We start from the raw sequence: 19,351 nt of genomic DNA, 5'->3' as shown, positions 1-19,351 counted from the left end.
CGGGGCCTGCCTCAAGTGCCACAGGACCATGAACTGCTCAGGGGCAAGGCCAGGTCATCCAATACAACGAGGAGTCACTGAGCACCTCTAGAAGCTTGCTCTGCAGGCTTGCTCTGCTGGTCACCGAGCTCTGGAAAGAAGCTATAGAACAGAAGCCATGTGCGGCAGTTGGTAGATTTGACATGACTAGGGGTCAATTCCCAGGCTCTCCCAGGTTACAGGAGGCCCATCCTCACTCAGCACCCAATGAGCAAGGCCCCAGAGTCAGCACAGAGCATGAGCCCTCTATATGCTTGGGGTGCTAATGCCCAGGAGTACAGGACCAGGCCAATCCCCAAGACAGCCTCAGAATTGTCCCTGTTTTAAACCATAAAGATCAGGAGAAAATGATCTGTGAGGACAAAATAGAGAAGCTAGGAAGACTCAGCGTACACTACACCTACCCACCACCCCACAGTCGTCTCGAGGTGCCTGAGTCCAGCACCAGACGCAACCATCTCTGCCATCTCAGCCCTTCTGTCCTGATGCCTCCATTCCTAGATGAGAGAGACAGAGGGTCAGGGAAGGTCCAGACCCTGGGAACCTTGAGTCTCTCTCTTAAGTGCAGTGATGAAGCAGGGCGAGTCCAGTCTACACCTGCCCCTGCAGCAAGGTGTCCCTTCTCAGTTTGTAGGATGGCGCTCCTTCCGAGGCTGACGGAGAGGCCAAGGGACAGGCAGGGAGAGTCAGTCAGAGGAAACCACGGGTCCCCAGCGGCCTTGAGCTCAGAGGGACCTCGTGTCCTGGGCATGGAGAGGGGAGCTTTTAGTCACTCACAAGAGGATTACGGTCATCTTGTTGACTCTGACCCTTGAGCTTCTTCTTAAAGATGGAAATCGAAGTAGAAGGCTCATAAAAGATGGTCCAGATTTCCCCCGATGTCCCTGGTTGACGACAATCCCTAAGGTCCCCTGAACCGGGAACACGATGGGATCTGTCAAACAAAAACAACTTAATATTTCAAGTAGAGCACAACCAAGCATCCAAAACAACTTACTGCCTCCTGAGATACCTGTACCTCTGACAGGAATGGAGCATTCAGTGAGGCAAGGCCTCCGGAAAGACCTAACAGATGCTTGTTGGAGGTCTGAAGGACTATTGTGTGAATGAAATGTGTCTCGTGGGATGGAAATGCAGTGGCACAGATTCCAGCTCACATAACAAAGAACATTCTAACTGGAAGAGCTATTCAAAGCTGGAAGGGGTTGGCCTGAGACATTATGAATTTTCAAATTCTCCCTCTCTCCCTCCATCCCTCTCTCCCTTCCTTTCTCTCTCTCTTTCTTCCTCTCTCTGTTTCTCTCTCTCTCTTTAATGGAAGAAGTCTTCTTCAATGAGACTTACCTGGAAGCCCACCTAGTTAAAACAAGATAAAGCCAAAATCTCTCAGGTCCTGCCTTGCTGACAACACGTGCCCTTGTCCCCCATGTCAGCCCCGGGGCTGCTTGCCAGGGAAGCTGCAGAGGGCTGCCGATGTCACAAGGGAGTCAGACATGTGCCTTAGGGCCTTGTTGTTTGGTGGGGCGCTGGTGCCTACAGAAAGCCTCCTGCTCTCTTGCTGCACCTGAGAGGCTTTCCCAGACCGTGTGAATTATGACTTAAAAAATATATATATATATGTGGGCACCTGGGTGGCTCAGTCCGTTGAGCGGCCAACTTCGGCTCAGGTCATGATCTCACAATCTGTGCTCTGTGCTGACAGGTCAGAGCCTGGAGCCTGCTTTAGATTCTGTCTCCCCCTCTCTCTGCCCCTTCCCCGCTCATGCTCTATCTCTGTCTCTCTCTCTCAAAAATAAACATTAAAAAAATAAAAAAATATGTTATATATAAATTATATACAAATTAGATTATATCTCATATTATATATGAGAGTGAACTCAATAAACAAGACATTGTTTCCACTGAAAAATGTAAAGTGCAGGGTATAGAGGCCTACAAGGGCAGGCTTCACAAAGCAATGGAGGAGCAGGCAGTTAACGTATCAAAAATCCTGTGGCGGAGGGCGAGTGAGAAGGTCAGGACAAAGGTGGCTTTTATAAGACACCAGTGTTCAGGAAAGGCCTTGAAACAGAGCCTATACCAATTATAGCTCAATAAAACTGATGGGAAATAAAAGGAGCAAGCCTGGACTGGGAGCTACAGGAAAGACAGAGCCTAGGAAAATCAGAGCTCTTCTCTGTAAGTACACAAACATCAGTAGCATGAATAATTGCCTCCTTTCCTGGAAGGCAGAACTGTTAAACTACTAAGTAGCCAAGTAAAGGAAGGAAATATTTTTTCCTTATTGGTCAGAACAGAAGGATCTCTTAAGTAATTGTTTTTAAATAATTATTAAGCAATAGATAATAAAATATTAGGATTCTCTTCCTAAGAATGTTTTCCACTTTCTAGAAGGCATTAGGGAATATGCGTGATGATGTTTTAGAAGGCTTTGCTATTATGGGAAGATTTCTTTAAGGGGCCAGCACAAGCCAAAAATTGGAAATTGTTGCTTTTTATGCCCAGACTATTTCAATCCTCCTTGAAATCATATCTCTTGAACCAGGAGCAAACACAATCCCTCAAACCTCAGTGAGATTTATCCAGTTGTACATTTCACTCTACAGAGAATGAGGAATGTATACTGCCTTATGTTGCCTTAGGACTAAGGGCTTTGCAATCATGTTCTGATATTACAATTGCGCCCAGACAAATGAAGCGCAACAGTAAAGGAGTCTGGAGCCTTCCCTTCCTGGAATCAGGCAACTGTCTATCATACTCACTTGAATGTGACGTGCAGAAGTATTTTTGCTACAATGGCCGTGACTGTAAGGATGAGGAGGGTTGCCAGGCCGTATACTGTCCATCCTGCAAGTGCAAAAAACAGGGTTTATTGGACCTGTTTGAGCTCAGTTTTCAGAAGGAGGTCTGTTGGAAGCCCCAAAAGAACACTGGCAGCTCAGAGATGCAGGTGTGGCTGAGGAGCCCTGTGCAGGTGGGGGCAACCACCAAACGCAGCTGAGAGCCGGGCTGGCAAGGGGCCCCAGGCCTCTGAGCACCTCACCTTGCTCCACAGCTCCCTCTTGGAGAGAAGCAGGCAGTGTGGACCAGAGTGCATTCAACCTGGGAGCTGAAAGGAGTGGTATACACTGTGTCTTTACCACTGGAATCACTGTGCCAGCACAGATGAGTTACATGAGCTCTTTGGGTCTCCGTGTCCTGATCTGAGGAATGAGACGTGTGACCTGTGAAATCCTACCGGGACAGAAAACAAAGAACAGGAGCAGGCGCTGGGCGGACTCTCTTCCCTGACCTTTAATGGTGGGTCCTGCAGAGGAGAACCCCTAGGCTGGAAAACTGCTAACGGTAGGTACTCTGCACGTCTTCCAGCTCATAAAGGCTCCACCTTCTCTGGCAGAAGAGAACATGGATGTATGCCCGTCTCTCTCCTGCATAACTTTCCTTCCTAGCTCTTGTCACTATCTGATCTGTTATTTTGCTTCTCGTCTTTCTCTTCGCACTTACAAGCCCCAGGAGGGCTGGGATGTTGTCTGGATCATCGTATGATCCAGTGCCTACAACAGCGCCCGGCACCACCAAAGCGCTTACCGATCTTTTGAATGAATGAATGAATGGAGCTCTTGTAAATGCCAGTGAATTTAGGGAGCTACACTTTGGAGCTCTAGAAAGAATAGTCTCAAAGTGAGAAAATGCTGGGTTAGCTGATTAATCACAGTGTACGAAGGCTCTTGTGCTGGATCTTTTGCGGGGAGCACTTTCTCCTAAGGACCAAGGAACCGAGCTAATGAGACAATGTCCCTTGAAGGCCAGGACAGTCACAGAACCAGCACCCACAACCTGCCTCGGAAGAGTGCTCTTTCTCGAACTGCCAAAAGCACTGCCCTCAAGCCCCGTAGCTTCCATCCCCTTCGGCGGTATCTGGGAACTGCTACCTGGGACGGTCTGGGGTGGGTGGCTAGGGCTGGTGGTGATGACGTAGAGGACTTTGGAGGACCGGGCTGCGCTGACGCTGAGGTTGGCTTGCTCCGTGATCACCTCAGCCAGTGTCTGGTTGGCAGTGGGCCTCTCCTTCGGCGGCTCTTCCTTGACGGCTGGAAGATCAAAGGAATTAAGTGAGGGGAATGCCGATGGAGACAACGGGGAACTTTGGAGGAGGAAGCACTGGCTATGAGGACAAGGCAGCTTTTTCTAATTCACCTCTGTGTGTAATTCTCTCCAGTGACCCCACTGGCCCCAGAGCAGAACCTGTCAGACTCTGGCCCAGAAACTCACAGAAAAAAGGGGCTGTCAACTTCTACCTACTTGGTCTCTTTGAGGACACCCGAGCATATACTTCCTTGTTTTCCTTGCAATGGCACCCTCTTCCTAGAATGCCTCCTTCCTTCCTAACTAATTCACCCAAATCCTACCTGTTCCAAGTCTGTCCCACCTGAGGGGAGGCCTCCTCCCTCTGAGTTCCTGTAGCACACACTGACTGCTCTGCTCCTGATGCCTTCCGCATCCAGGACAATGACCAGGTCTCAGACACCCCTGTGTTTCTTGTGTGCTGGCAAAGAGATATACCCGGCACACATGTGTACACAACAGAGGGTCAGAGAATGGGGCTCCTCTTAGGAAGGCTTTTCTTCAAAATATATTGGTTTTTTTTTGTTGTTTATTTTCTTTTAAAAAGTATATTTATTATTTTTTTTAGTCATCTCTATACTCAACATGGGGCTTGAACTCATGACTCTGAGATCAAGAGTTGCATGCTCTTCTGACTGAGTCAGACAGATATCCCTTAGGAGGATTTGGAGAAAGAAAGGAAACTAGTCTTTTGGGATTGGCTGGGATATTGAAAGGCAGGAGGACAGACCAAATGACTTTTCTAAAGCCTTCTAAGTCTATCAGTCTCAGTTCTTTCAACCCTGCCATGAAAACTGTCCTCAGAACAACTAAAGTAGCAAAACTGATAGGTGTTGCCTCTTTTCTGTATCAGGAAATGTATACAAGTTTTGAAATGGGAGGCAGGAAAAGCTGCAAGTTGAGTCAGTAGCTCCTGACTCATAGCCCCAGCAAGATCAGTCGGAGGCCCACAGGTCACCGAGCTGTGCAAGCAGCGCCTGAGGTGCAGCCTAAAGAGCCCCCAAGGAGGCCCAGAAGGGTTACCTTGGTATAAGACAGCAAATCCCTGGGCTTGATTGATGCGATCAGAGAAGAAATACAAAATGACAAAATCCAGAGAGACGTTAAAGGACAGAGGTGGGCGGTTCCTCCCATTGAAACGGACCAGCACGCGGTGGGTATAGCCGTCCAGCAGCTCCACCATGTCTGCTGAATCCCTGATGTCAAACAAGGTGAAGTTGAAGTGGATGTAGGAGGCTCCCGGAACCCGGATGGTCCAGTAGCAGACCCGCCCTGTGGCGTAGGTATCAGGAAAGTCAGGGGAATAGACCACTGCGGTCATGGCCGAGTAGTTCCCGCCGCAGGCACCAACGAGAGCTGTGGAAGACACAAGGACACCGCCCTCAGCCTGGGGCTCAGCCAGTGACACACAAAACTTTCCCTAACTAATGTGATCCAGTTTGGGATATTGTTTTTTTGTCTATAAAACCAGGCCGTCTTAGGTTTCAGGATCAAATCACAGAATGAATTGCTTAAACCCTGAACAAATGACTGTAGAGGGTTTTTTCCCTTTGCCCAGGAGACTTTAAAATTAGCACACAGCCCAGTGAGCACAGGGGCTTGGCCTGCGTGGGGGCAGGCTGGAGTCAGAGAGTCTAGGTTCGGGACCAGCTGGGTGATGTGATCCCAGGGGCTGCTCTTCACTTCTAGAACTCTTGTCTCTCTTGTTTGGAGGATGGAGAGACCACCACCTGTTCCTGTGTCACATGAACGTGTGAGGACAGATGAGATGAAGCACATGAGTACACCGGGGCCTCTCTTGCAGGGCAGGCACTTGATGAGGTAAAGCCGTAAACAGAAGGGCTTTACAGCTGCACGGGCATCCCTGATACCTTAGGGATGCAATGCTCACATGAGGGTCTACACACATTTATCAAGCAGGAAACCATGGCCCAAGGGGCGACCTTCTGCACAGGGGAAACACTTGGTTCTGATCACTCTGCACTAAGCACTAAGTTTCTCTGGGCTTCCCTTTTTGATTGGTGAGCTCTTGGGAAAGGGGATACAACCACTTCACTGTATCTTAATCAGTGAAGTGTAAACGAGATCCTGAAACTGAAAGTCCCTGACAAGGAGCGTAGGACTGGGATTTAAAAAGTAGGCTTTGGGGGTGCGTGGGTGGCTCACTCGGTTAAGTGTCTGACTTTGGCTCAGGTCATGGTCTCACAGTTCCTGAGTTCGAGCCCCACATGGGGCTCTGTGCTGACAGCTCAGAGCCTGGAGCCTGTTTCGGATTCTCTGTCTCTGTCTCTGTCTCTCTTTCTCTCTCAAAAATAAATAAACAGTGAGGGGTGACTGAGTGACTCAGTTGGTTGAGTGTCCAACTTTGGCTCAGGTCATGATCTCAGGGTTTGTGAGTACAAGTCCTGTGTCAGACTCTGTGCTGACAGCTCAGAGCCTGGAACCTGGTTCAGATTCTGTGTCTCCCTCTCTCTCTGCCCCTTCTCTGCTCATGCTCTCTCTCTCTCTCTCAAAACTAAATAAACATTTAAAAAATAAAGGGAAAAAAACCATAATGAGTTACCACTGTGCACCTGCTAGAATGGCTAACTAAAAAAAAAAAAAACTATACAAAGGACAGGGGAGGGTGGGGAGCAACTCGAAGTCTCATATATTGTTTGTCAGAATGCAAAACTGTATATCCACTTTGGAAAACGGTAGTGTCTAGTGCCAAAATACACACTTAGCGTATGACCCAGAAATCCTACTCCTGGGTATTTATCTGAGAGAAATGAAAGCGCATGCTCATGCAAACACTATACAGACAGGTTAAGAGCAGCTTCACAGCATCTTTATCAGAGACAGACCAGTGTTTATCAATGGGTAAATGGATGAACAAATTGTGATATATTTGTACAAAGGCATCTTCTTAGCAATAAAAGAGTGCTACAGAAACAGTCATGGGTGAATCTCAAAAGCAGTACACTAAGAAGACCGATATAAATGGTTAAATACTATATGATTCCATTTATATGACATTATCCAAAAGATAGAACTATACAGATGGAATACAGATCTGTGGTTGCTAAGGGCCGGGGGGCAGAAAGAAGACTGACCACAAAGGGGACAAGACATCTTTCTGAGGTGATGAAAATGTTCTGTATCTTTTTTTTTTTTAACATTTACTCATTATTGGGAGAGAGATAGAGTGCGAGTGGGGGAGGGGCAGAGAGAGAGGGAGACACAGAATCCGAAGTAGGCTCCAGGCTCTAAGCTGTCAGCACAGAGCCAAATGAGGGGCTCAAACCCATGAGGGTGAGATCATGACCTGAGCTGAAGTCAGACGCTCAACCGACTGAGCCACCAGGCACCCCAAAAAATGTTCTGTATCTTGACTGTGTGTTTATTTGTTGAATCTGACCAGATTGTACAACTAGAAGGGTGATTTTTTTACTGTATCTAAATTACACCTCAAAAATTTTTAAATTTTTAAAAAGGGAAGCTGTAGAAAAAGATTTCCTGGGTAATCATCCTGACTTTCCCACATCCTAACTGTGAATTTGCACAAGAAACTAGATACCTCAGTTTTCTTCTTCATACAGTGAAAATAATAATAGTTTCTCCCTTGTGGGTTTTATAAGAATTAAAAGGAATTGATCTACGTAAACTGTTTAGTACAGGATCTGGCACATAGTATAGGCTCAGTATTAGCTATACTATTATTATTTTTGTAAAGAATAAAGTGTTCAGTTTAAACTGATATTTCAACACCAAAAGGCAGACCTTAAACTTAGTACTTTTGATTTCCAGATGTGTGCCTTGCAAACAGCAGGTTCAGTTCAGCAATTTTGAGAGCAAACATATGACATCTATGACATATTACTGAAATTCAGTGATAATTCAACAGGAAACTTGAAACTGAGGAATACAGTTAACTCTTATTTTTGAAGGCGAGATTAGCCTGACACATACGACCTGGGCGGGTAGAAGCCCTGGAATCACCCTGGGCAAAACCTCCAGTGTCAGAAAGCCAGTGTCTTCCTGCCTTCTTTGATTTCGCACCTCCAGCCTGCCTCAGCATTAGCTAAGTCATTTTCTTCAGGATTAGACTTCAGGCTGGGAACAGCCAGCCTCCCCGCCATGCAGCCGAGTGCTCAGCTTCTAGACACAGACCGATACTGGACATGTCTCAGGAAACAAACCTTAACCAAATGGGTCCCAGCCATGCATCAGATTCCAGTGGACTGGCACCCAGAAAAGGAGAAGAGTGTTACTGTACTTCATCAGTTCTAGGGGGAACATTTTAATCTTTAATAGTGGGAAGTATCTGTCAATCGAGCCATGTCACAGTTTAATTGGAAGTGTTTTCCCCCTCGTGATATGTAAAATGTTGCATCTCACATCTTGGAGTCTATGAAATATCATTATTACTAATGCAATCCTACTGATCAGATTTTACTAGACTTTAGGCCCTCAATATTTTTCACCATTAATCTCTTCTCTTTCCACTGAAATGTAAGTTCCATGAGGGGAAGATCTCCATCTACAGGATCTTCAGCAAGGGACTGAGCTCTTAAGACCCTTAGTTTTCTCCTCAGGCAAATAAGGATAATAGTATCTGCTTCAACAGTATTATAATTAAGGGAGGGAATGCATGGAAAGTAAATACAGCCAAGTGCCCTATAAAACTATATGTGCTCAGCTAATGTTACAGAGTAGGAGCCAATCCACCTGATCCTCTCTTTTCAGTGCCTAGAAGCTGAGAGGTGCCCAAGAGGCCAGCCTGGGCAGTCTCTGTAACCTACTATTGACTCCTGCCTCTCTGATCTTTATCTTTTCTTCTTCTTTTTTTTTAATGTTTTAAACATTGTTTAATGTTTTTAATTTATTTTGAGAGACAGAGAGAGGCCCGAGCTAGGGAGAGGCAGAGACAGAGAGAATCCCAAGCAGACTCAACACTATCAGTGCAGAGCTGGCCATGGGGCTTGATCTCATGAACCATGAGATCATGATCTGGGCTGAAATCAAGAGTTGGGAGCTTAACTGACTGAGCCACCCAGGCACAGGTCCAGCCTCTCTGATCTTTTATTTGGTTCTGTTAATTCAATAAATTGAGTTATGGGAGCAGCAGAGGCCCTGGCGCTTCTATTAGTGCTGCATTTACACACAGTATACGGCCTACTTCAGTAACCTCCTGACGCACATGAGAGTTTGCTGGAAAATCAGTCATACAGCCTATGACAAATTACTTGATGTGGCAATGATGATGGTGCAGACAGCTGCCTCCGTAGTGTCTCTCCTGAAGTGTGAACGCACCCTAAGAGCCACTAGAGCTGAGGAGCCTGGAGTGGAGAACAGAAGGCACTCACTGACATTTTGATCGGGACCTAGGTTCCAGCCTCTGGTAGCAGAGCCTAGTATGCTGGGAAACCATCACCTGGTCCCTTTCTCCTATCTCTTTAAAGAGACATCTTTTCCTCCCAAATTATGGGGCAGTCTGTAGTCACCATTCCAAAATGCTCAGCTTTATCCCATGGATGGTAAAGGTTTCTATGAGGCAACACTTGAGCTATGTAGACAATTTTCCCCTCCAGCAAGGAAACTTTAGAGATTACTTCTACAGGGCCGAATTTATTGTACCTTTCTTTGCAGAGCTGAGGAGTGAAGTTATTGGAGCTGGCTACTGTCAGGGGCCCCTGCCGGTCAGCACACATCAGGGCCTCTGGAGGCTGGAGCAGGCAGCTTCTCGGAAGGCCAACCCTGTCAGTCTCTGAAGCAATGGAAGCCAGAGAGGGAAGCTTCTGGATGGCTGTGGAAGGGCCCGGTTTGATAATAATCAGAGCCATCAGGCACACCCTATACACATGCTTTTAAAGCATTAAACTGGATCTGCTATTATGACCTATTTTATTATTGTTAATAAAAGGGATTCTAGTTGCTGCAAATAGAAAAATAAAAATTGTGACAAACCTGGGTTTGAGTTCAGAATTTGGACTCTTATCCACTTGGACAAATTATTTTATCTTTTGATCTACAGTTTTCTTATCAGCAGGGATGTTGGGAGGATTAAATTACATAAACTAAAGCACCTGGCATTAAGGCTGGCACAGAGCAAGTTGCTCAATAGCAATCATTTTCATTATAATTAATTCATCTCACTGCACCTTTATGTGAGGCCCAGCTGTACCTCCTGGATATATTTCCAATAACAAAGATGATACTTGGTGCCTCACTGACTTTATGCCACATTATTTCCATTTGAGCCTTCAGTACAGGCACTGTACTAAATAAAATATAATTTTATCTGCCACACAGCAGATACCCAATAAAAATGTGCTAAATGAATGAAATATTATCATATAAAAATATTCTATTTTTTAATTGATATAAAATCCACCACTTAACAATTTCAAAGTGTACAAGTCAGTGGTATCATATTCACAGTATTGTATAGCCACTGATATTATCTAATTCCAGAATATTTTCATCACTCCAACAAGAAAACCTATATTCACTAAGCAGTCACTTCCCATCCCTCCCCTCTCCTCAGCCCTTGGCGACTATTAATCCGTTTTCCGTCTGTATGGATTTGTCTATAAATGGAATCATAAAGTATGTGGCCCAACCTGTCTGGTTTCTTTCACTGAGCACAGTGTTTTCAAGGTTCGTTCATACTGTAGCACATATCAGTAATTCATTCCTTTTTGTGGCTGACTAATATTCCATCATACGGCTAGAGCATGCTTTGTTGAGCCACTCTTCCACTGATGGACATTTGGGTTGTGCCACTTTGAGGCTATTGTGAACACAGTTGCCGTGAACACTCAGGTAGTAGTTTTTGTGTGAACATATGTTTTCAACTCCCTTGAGTATATATGTAGGAGTGGAATTGCTGGGTCATAAGGTAATTCTGCTTCACGTTTAAGGAACTGCCAGGCTGTTTTCCACAGCAGCTGCACCAGTTAACATTTCCACCAGCAATGAATGAGGGTTCCAATTTCTCCATATGCTCACCAACGTCTATTCTCCAGTAAAAAAAAATTAATACCATATTCTGTTTAAAACAGAAAAACAGGTAGCAAACCCACATACACTGCTTTCTTTCTGTTTACTGTCTAATCCCATGGCTGCTGGCGGTGTGAGTCCTGGCAAGATATTTATCCTCTCCATGTCCTAGGACTCTCTTCTGTAAAATGAGAGTGATGGTAATAATGCCTTTCTCAGATGGTTACCAGAGGACCTAATTTATATAAGTTAATAATTTATATAAAGCCGTAATATATACTCTAGGCACTCAGTGTTTATTTCTTTTCTTTTTTCACTTAAGAGTAGATCAGGCAGGGGCACCTGGGTGGCTCAGTCAGTTAAGCATCTGACTTTGGCTCAGGTCATGATCTCACGGTTCATGGGTTGGAGCCCCATGTCGGGCTCTGTGCTGACAGCTCGGAGCCTGAAGCCTGCTTCAGATGCTGTGTCCCCCTCTCTCTGACCCTATCCAATTCATGCTTTGTCTTTCTGTCTCTCAAAAATAAATAAATGTTAAAAAAAAAAGAGTAGACCAGGCAATTTGTAAGGTCCGTAAACATACTCCCCTGGGCTAGGGTGTCATGGCAGAAGATTTTATAATAATGCACTTCAGTAGCGAAAACCTAAATAGATATGCAGGGCAGATTATTTGCCAACCATTCTTAAATGTTAGCCAAGTTTCAGTTGTCAGCTTTAACAGAGGTACTAAACTGTGTTATTTGTCTTTTAATTTTAATGTTTATTTACTCTTGAGAGAGAGAGACAGAGCAAATGAACACGAGTGGGGGAGGAACACAGGATCTGAAACGGGCTCTGTGCTGACAGTAGTGAGCCCAATGCAGGGCTTGAACTCATGAACTGTGAGATCATGACCTGGGTGGAAGTCAAACACTCAACCGACTGAGCCCCCCAGGTGCCCCATTAACTGAGTATTTGTCTTGACATAACAGGACGCATAGGGAGCCGCTGGCAGCCTCTGGCAGGTACACTCAACCAAAAACACCAATAGTTGACCACATGAGTTCTGCTTGCCAATCCTTCCCTTGTCCTCTGCCCAATTCTGACAATATCTAAGCTCTAACTGGTAAAAGTCTCAGTAATAAACTTGGGGTGGCTTTACAGTCACCATTTGTAGTAGCTGGATTGTGTCCTACCATGCCTGTAACTATGAATGTGACCTTATTTGGAAAAAAGGATCTTTACATATGTAATCGAATTAAATGAGGCCACACTAGAAGAGAGTGGGCCCTACCTTCAACGACTAGCGTCCTTATGAGGAGATACAGAGAGACAGAGAGGCACAGACAGACAGAGGGAAATCAAACAATTAAAATAAGAGGACCTTAAGGCTGATACTGAACAGCATTACCGGTGTCTACATAAAGTTGCAAAGGTCATCTTTTCTAGGTTGCCCAAGTATCCCACGATAGGCCTCGTCTCTTCAGAGCACATGGCACAACCATAATTAATTATTTGTTAAATGTCTGTCTACCCTTTGAGAGGGCAGGGGCTGAGTATTCCTGGTCAGTGTTGTATCCCCAGAGTCTGGTCAGGGCCTGGCCTGCCGGAGGTGCTTAATAAGTATCACCATGTGAATGAATGAATGAATGAACGAAGGGAAGGGAGGATGGGGAGGGAGGCTGGGCAGGTTGTTCCTCTGGCACAAAGGTTCCCGTGACCTTTGGGCAGTAACAGGCACAGGGGATACTCACTATCAAAGAGGATGATCCTGCCATCACCACCACAGGGCTGGGTGTGATCCCCGAAGCAGACGCTGTTGCACTCGGTGCTAGCTGCCTCCCCGTACTTCCAGTAATCAGGATTGTTTCCACAGAAGCAAGCATAGCCTGATTCCATCCCAGCAAACTGCCACGGCAGAGAAACAGCATTCAGTGTCAGTCTGGGGTGTCAGGTGGCCTGAAGGAGCCCCCAGCCTCACCCTCTGGCTCCTCCCTCACTCCATCCCCTCAGCACTCATTACACACTGTGTGTAACTATGCTTCCCCTTTGGCGAGCATCCCTTCTAATGCTTGCATCTCTACGGCACTTCAGTGAGTTTTAAGGCAAGTATGTGTGGGAGATCCCACAAACTCAAAACATTAATAATAACAGCTAAACATTTTATTGAATGTTTCTATGTGCCAGGTGGTAGGTGCTTTATGGCTAGTCCTCGGTGCAAAGTCATTACAGGGCCCATTAAAACTTTTCATTTTATTTATTACCATATGGTAAAACTATTTATATGGTATATAGTTCTACAAATTTTAACCCATGTAGAGAGAGATCTGTGCAATCACCACAATAATCAGGATACAGAAGAGACACTTCGCCCCAATAACCCTCCTATCCTGCCTACTGCTTTATAGTTCTCCTTTCTATAAACAAACCCTGGCAGCTACCTATGAGTTTGCTGTTGCTATGGTTTTGCTTTTTCAATAATATCGCATGCTAAGGCTGAATGTTTATTTTCCTCCGAAAGTCATATGTTGAAATCTTAACTCCCACTGTGACAGTATTTAGAGTTAGAGCCTTTGGTGATTGGGTCATAGAGTAGAGCCGCTCATGAATGGGATTAGTACTTTATAAAAGAGACCCCACAGAGCTCCCGAGGCCCTGCTGCCATGTGAGGACACAGTAAGAAGATGGCTTCTATAAACTGGGAGACAACACCTCACCAAATACCAAACCTGCCAACAACTTTGATCTTATACTTTTAGCCTCCATAACTATGAAAAATAAACATTTGTTTGCCTGGTCTATGGTAAGTTTGCTGCTGCACCCAGAATGGACTAAGACATATTAATGGAATCATACAGTATGTAACCTTTTAAGCCTGGCTTTCTACTCAGCGCAGTGTCTTTGAGATTCATCCAAACTGACGCATGTATTAATAGCTCACTCCTTTTTCTGGCTGGGTAGTAAGTAGATCATTGCATAGATATACTGCTGTTTGTTAATCCATTAGGTTGTTTCTAGTTTTTCATGATTATGAATGGAGTTGCTATAAACATTCGTGTATAGTTTTAGTGAGCATACACTTTCATTTCTCCAGAGTAAATACCTAGGAATAGGGATGCTGGGTTATATGGTAAGTGTATGTTTATAAGAAACTACCAAACTGTTTTCCAGAAAGGCTGTATCATTTTACATTTGCAACAACAATGTATGAGTCCTAGTTGCCCATATCCTTGTCAACACATGTTACTGTCAGTATATTTTATTTTAGCCATTCTAATAGATACGTAGTGGTACCTCATTGTGGGTTTCATTCACATTACCCTAGTGGTTAATGACATTGAATGTCTTTTCATGTGCTTATTTGCCATTTCTATATCCTCTTTGGTGAAGTTTCTGTTCAAGTCTTTTGCCCATTTAAAAAAAATTTTTTTAATGAGTTTTTGTATGTATTTTGCATATAAGTCCTTTCCTGCATATATGATTTGTAAATATTTTCTTCCAAGGCTATGGCTTATCTTTTCATGCTTTTAAAAATGTGTTTCACAGAGCAAAAGTTTTTAATTTTGGTAGAGTCCAAAGTGAAATTTACCCACTTTTTCTTTCATGGATCATGCTTTTTCTATCACACCTAAGAACTTTCTGCCTAAACCCAGGTAAATCCAGGTCACGAAGATTTTTCTCCCCTCTTTTCCTCTAAATTTTATAGTTTTCCATTTTAGTTAGACCTAAGATCCATCTTGAGTTGAGCATGTAGTCTTTTGTGTTTAACTTCTTTCAATTAGTATAATGTTTTAGTAATTCATCCATATTGTTGTATCAATAGATCTTACTACATTTTCTTTTTGTTGCTGAGTAGTATTCCACAGTATGGATATACCACAGTTTATTTATCTGTTCATCAGTTAATGGACACTGAGTTTATAATAGTGCTGTTTGAACACTCATGTACAAGTCTGTGTGTGAACATATGTTTTCAGTTCTCTTGGGTATATGTCTAGGAGTGGAATTGCTGGGTTATATGGTTATGTTTAACTTTTTGAGAACTGCCAAACTGTTTTCCACAGCAGCTGCACTATTTTACATTTCCACCAGCAATGTATGAGGGTTTCAATTTCTCCACATTGTCACCAATGCTTGTTTTTGTCCCTAAAAAAATTTTTTTCTTAACTACAGCCATTCAAGGTTATTTCTTGTGTGATGTATTATTTCATTATGCTTTTGGTTTGCATTTCCCTAAAGACTAATTATATGAGCATATTCTCATGTGCTTATTGGCCATTTGTATGTCTTCTATAGAGAAATGTCTATTTAAATTATTTGCCCATTTTTTAATTGAGTTGTTCTTTTATTGTCAAGTTATAAGAGATCTTTACATATTCTGGACATTAAATCCTTATTCAGATAAATGATTCACAAATATTTTCTCCCATTCTGTGAGTTGCTTTTTCATTTTCTTAATAGTGTCAATAGTGTTCCTGACATGAAAGTTACAAATTTTGATGAAGTCCAATTTACTTTTTCTTTGGTTGCCTGTGTTTTTGCTATCATAACTTAAAAAACCATTGCCTAATACCAAAGTCATGAATATTTATACTTAAGTTTCCTTCTAAGAGTTCCTTCTATTAGTTTTTATTTTTTACTTAATTTTTAATTAGAGAGAGAGAGCATGAACAGGGGAGAGGGTAGAAGGAGAAAGAAAGAATCCCAAACAGGGTTCATGCCCAGTGCAGAGACTGACACGAGGCTCAATCCCATGACCCTGGGATATGATTTGAGCCGAAATCAAGTTGGATGCTCAACTGATTAAGCCACCCAGACACCCCTAAGAGTTCCTTCTAATAGCTAAACCTAATTACATTTAGGTCTTTGGTTCATTTTTAGTTAATTTTTATATATAGTTGAGTTAGGAGTCCAAATTCATTATTTTCAATGTGGCTATCCAATTGTTCCAACACTATTTGTTGAAAAGACTATTCTTTCCCCACCAAATGATCTTGGCACCCTTGTCAAAAATCAACTGACCATAAATAAATGTATGGGCTTATTTCTGTACTCTAAATTTGATTCCATTGGTCTATATATCCATCCTTATGCTAGTACTGTAGCTCTTTTTTCAATAGTATAATTTAAAGTTAATTTTGGTCTTTGGTATGATCTGAATATAGAAGTTTATTTTCCTTCATGAAGAGCTCCTGTTTTTCTCTAGAAGTTTTTTTTTTTTGAGAGAGAGAAAGAGAGAGAAGATACATGCAAGTCGGGGAGAGGCAGAGAGAGAAGGAGAGAGGGACTCTTAAGTAGTCTCTATGACGGTGCGTAGCCTGACATGAGGCTCAGTCTCAGGATGGTGAAATCATGATCTGAGCCGAAATCAAGAATCAGGAGCTTAACCGATTGAGCCACCCAGGCACTTCTCCAGAACTATTTATTGCAAGACCATCCTTCATCTCTGTTGAAAATCAACTGTTCATGTGAGTGCAGGTCTACGTCTGGACTCTTTTTGGTTTCATTGATACCTATTGCAGGATAGATACTATTTTACTTTCATAAAAAGTCAAATAGTAAATGTTTCTGGCTTTGTGGACCATACAATTTTTTTTTCAACTACTTAACTTTGCTGTTGTAGCATGAAAACAGGCATAGACAATGGGCATGGCTATGTTTCATTAAACTTTATTTACAAAAGAATTGGTCCACATATGACTGTTTGCTAACTCCTGATCTATATGACTATTCTCATGCCAATAATACTCTCTTCATTACTATAGCTTTATATAAAGTCTTGAGATCAGAGAGGATTAGTCCTTCAAAGTTGACTTTTTTCAAAATTATTTAGTTATTTTAGGTACTCTGCCTTTCCATGTAAATTTTAAGATCAGCTTGGCAAATAAAAAAAAACTATTATTTAAAAATTTTTAAATGTTTATTTATTTTTGAGAGAAAGAGACAGACAGAATGCAAGCAGCGCAGAGACAGAAGGAGACACACAATCCAAAGCAGGCTCCAGGCTTTGAGCTTTCAGCACAGAGCCTGACACGGGGCTTGAACTCACAAACCATGAGATCATGACCTGAGCCAAAGTCAGATGCTTACCAACTAAGCCACCCAGGCACCCCTCCTCACTTTCTTGTATAACATGCTTCAGGATCGACCTATACTTTATCAGGACCAACTCTAGAATTTTCCATTTTCTCCAAGGAGCCCTAGGTTTTTTTTGTTGTTGCTGTTGTTGTTTGTTTGTTTTTGGTTGTTGTTTAGACAGAGAGAGCACATGTGAGCTGGGTAGAGGGGGAGAGGGAGAGAAAGAGCAAGAGAGAATCTTAAGCAGGTTTCATGCTCAGCATGGAGCCTGATGTGGGACTCGATCTGATGACCCTGGGATTGTGACCTGAGCCAAAATCAAGAGTCAGATGCTCAACTAACTGAGCCACCCAGGCACCCCAAGGAGTCCTAGTTTTGATGTAATGGAGGACAATATCTAGATACCAAGATCTGAGGACTAAGTGTACTCTGTGCTGTCAGTGTGTCACTGTTCCCAGGTCCTTTCAGTGGACAGAGATAAGAAATATATATGTGCACACCTACATACACAGACCTACTAACATGTTTATATTTATTTCCATATCTATCTCCCTATATATCAAAACCATACAATATACTAATAACTTCAATCCCCATCTGACACTCTAGGTTTCATTTTGCTTTTCCCTGGCTCCCTTAGCCAACAGTGAGGAATCTGGCTCCCATTATCTTCAATATGTTAACCTGTAGGCTCAATTCCTTTGCAAGCAACCAATCACTCCATCATGTAGACCAAGTGCCTTTCTAAGCCACCTGCCTCACAAAGGCCCTGACTTTTCCAGGCTACTCTCCTTGCTTGGAACTTATTAATGACATTTCCACTGAATTATTAACAAAGGACAAAAGAAAGGAAGAAAAAAGGAAAGAAGGAAGGAAAGATATAGAAAACAATAGCATTATTGAAACTTAATAGCCAAAGAGTGAATTTCAGATAGAAGAAAGGACAGAGAGAAAAGAAAATATTTTGTCCAGGAAAAGGCCCCTAACATAGCAGGGAAGTGAGCACGACCTTGACCTATTCCCAGAACCTCTGTGAGCCAGAGATGTCCCTGCTCATAACACTCAAGGGCACAAGGAAATACATAATCCTGTCAGAGGTCAAATAGGGATGCAAATATGGGGATTTTCCTCTCTTTTCCCTCCCCATCTTTAGACAAGAATGCTGCCTCACACTCCTGAATGCCAAGCCCCATTCTTCCTCCAGCACCTCCCTGGCAGAAAAATAGTTGTATGGTTTGATAGGTTTTTTAAAAAGTATATATATTTTTAAGTTATCTCGGCAGAATGCATTTATATCTTCATGCTTTTCTATAGATATACAGCCATAGAGTCATTACCTTGAACCTCTGACTCCGACAAAAACTGATGCAAGTTTGTATGGTAAGTTTGTTAGACGTTTTACTGGCGCCAGTTAGAGGAGGTGGGTTTCCATGATCCTTGTAGCAGCCAAGGTTTCCAGGCACTGGAGAAAAAAGAAAAGCAGAAGAATTTCACAACATCTGGCTGCGAAACACAAAAAAGGAAGACGATTTGTGCCAGGTACTTTCATCCTAGCTAATATTTCTACTCCTAAGGTACAAATAAATAATCAGCAACAAGCTTTAAAAATGGAAGTCTTAGCATCCTCGAGCAAATGCCATGTTTCTGTTTTCTTTTGAAGAGCACGTGAGGCCCAGGCCCACCTTTAACTAACCTATTGAGTATTAAAGAGAACTAGGAGCAATTTCCTCAAAATAGAGAAGTTGCAAAAGGTAAATTATGTTTCAGAGTCACTGGAGGGCAGGAAAAGCCCTTGGAAGCCCTTCACCCTATGCCTTGTGCCTCCCCCCTGTTCTTTAGAGACCTCTGTAAGTGGGTTTCCTTAAGTGCCTTCAGTGAGTGTATTAGTTTCCAATCGCTGCTAGGACAAATCACTACAAACCTATTGGCCTAACATAGCATAAATTCATTATCTTACAGTTTAGGAGGTCAGAAGTACTAAATGGATCTTATGGGACTGAAATCAAAGGGTCAGTAGGGACTTGTTCCTTTTGGAGGCACGGGGGTATCATTCCTTGCCTTTTCCATCTCCTAGAAGCTGCCCCTATTCCTTGGCTTGTTGCCACACCATTCCAGCCTCTGCCTCCATCCCTCCCTCCGCTTCCAG

At 43.3% G+C, this 19,351-nt stretch overlaps 1 protein-coding gene and 1 long non-coding RNA gene across 2 annotated transcripts in view; one reads left to right on the top strand and one right to left on the bottom strand.

Moving 5' to 3' along the window:
- Positions 1-450: 450 nt before the first annotated feature.
- The window catches only part of KREMEN1 (kringle containing transmembrane protein 1), a 69,093-nt gene continuing 50,192 nt past the window's right edge, over positions 451-19,351 (bottom strand). The window contains exons 5-10 of the mRNA XM_029921604.1: positions 18,543-18,667; positions 12,882-13,035; positions 5,188-5,520; positions 3,972-4,130; positions 2,802-2,886; positions 451-973 (exon numbers count right to left, since the gene is read on the bottom strand). Of these exons, the coding sequence (XP_029777464.1) occupies positions 805-973; positions 2,802-2,886; positions 3,972-4,130; positions 5,188-5,520; positions 12,882-13,035; positions 18,543-18,667 (1,025 nt within the window). The 3' untranslated portion in view covers positions 451-804. The remainder of the gene's footprint in view (positions 974-2,801; positions 2,887-3,971; positions 4,131-5,187; positions 5,521-12,881; positions 13,036-18,542; positions 18,668-19,351) is intronic.
- On the top strand, positions 7,231-10,158 carry LOC115277358. The gene is made up of 2 exons (XR_003902391.1): positions 7,231-7,287; positions 9,796-10,158. It is a non-coding gene; the product is annotated as an uncharacterized LOC115277358 (long non-coding RNA).

Source organism: Suricata suricatta, chromosome 14 (assembly GCF_006229205.1).
Source record: "Suricata suricatta isolate VVHF042 chromosome 14, meerkat_22Aug2017_6uvM2_HiC, whole genome shotgun sequence".
NCBI lineage: Eukaryota > Metazoa > Chordata > Mammalia > Carnivora > Herpestidae > Suricata > Suricata suricatta.
Note: the sequence above shows the minus strand (reverse complement) of the source record. Positions and strands in the feature narration are given on the sequence as shown.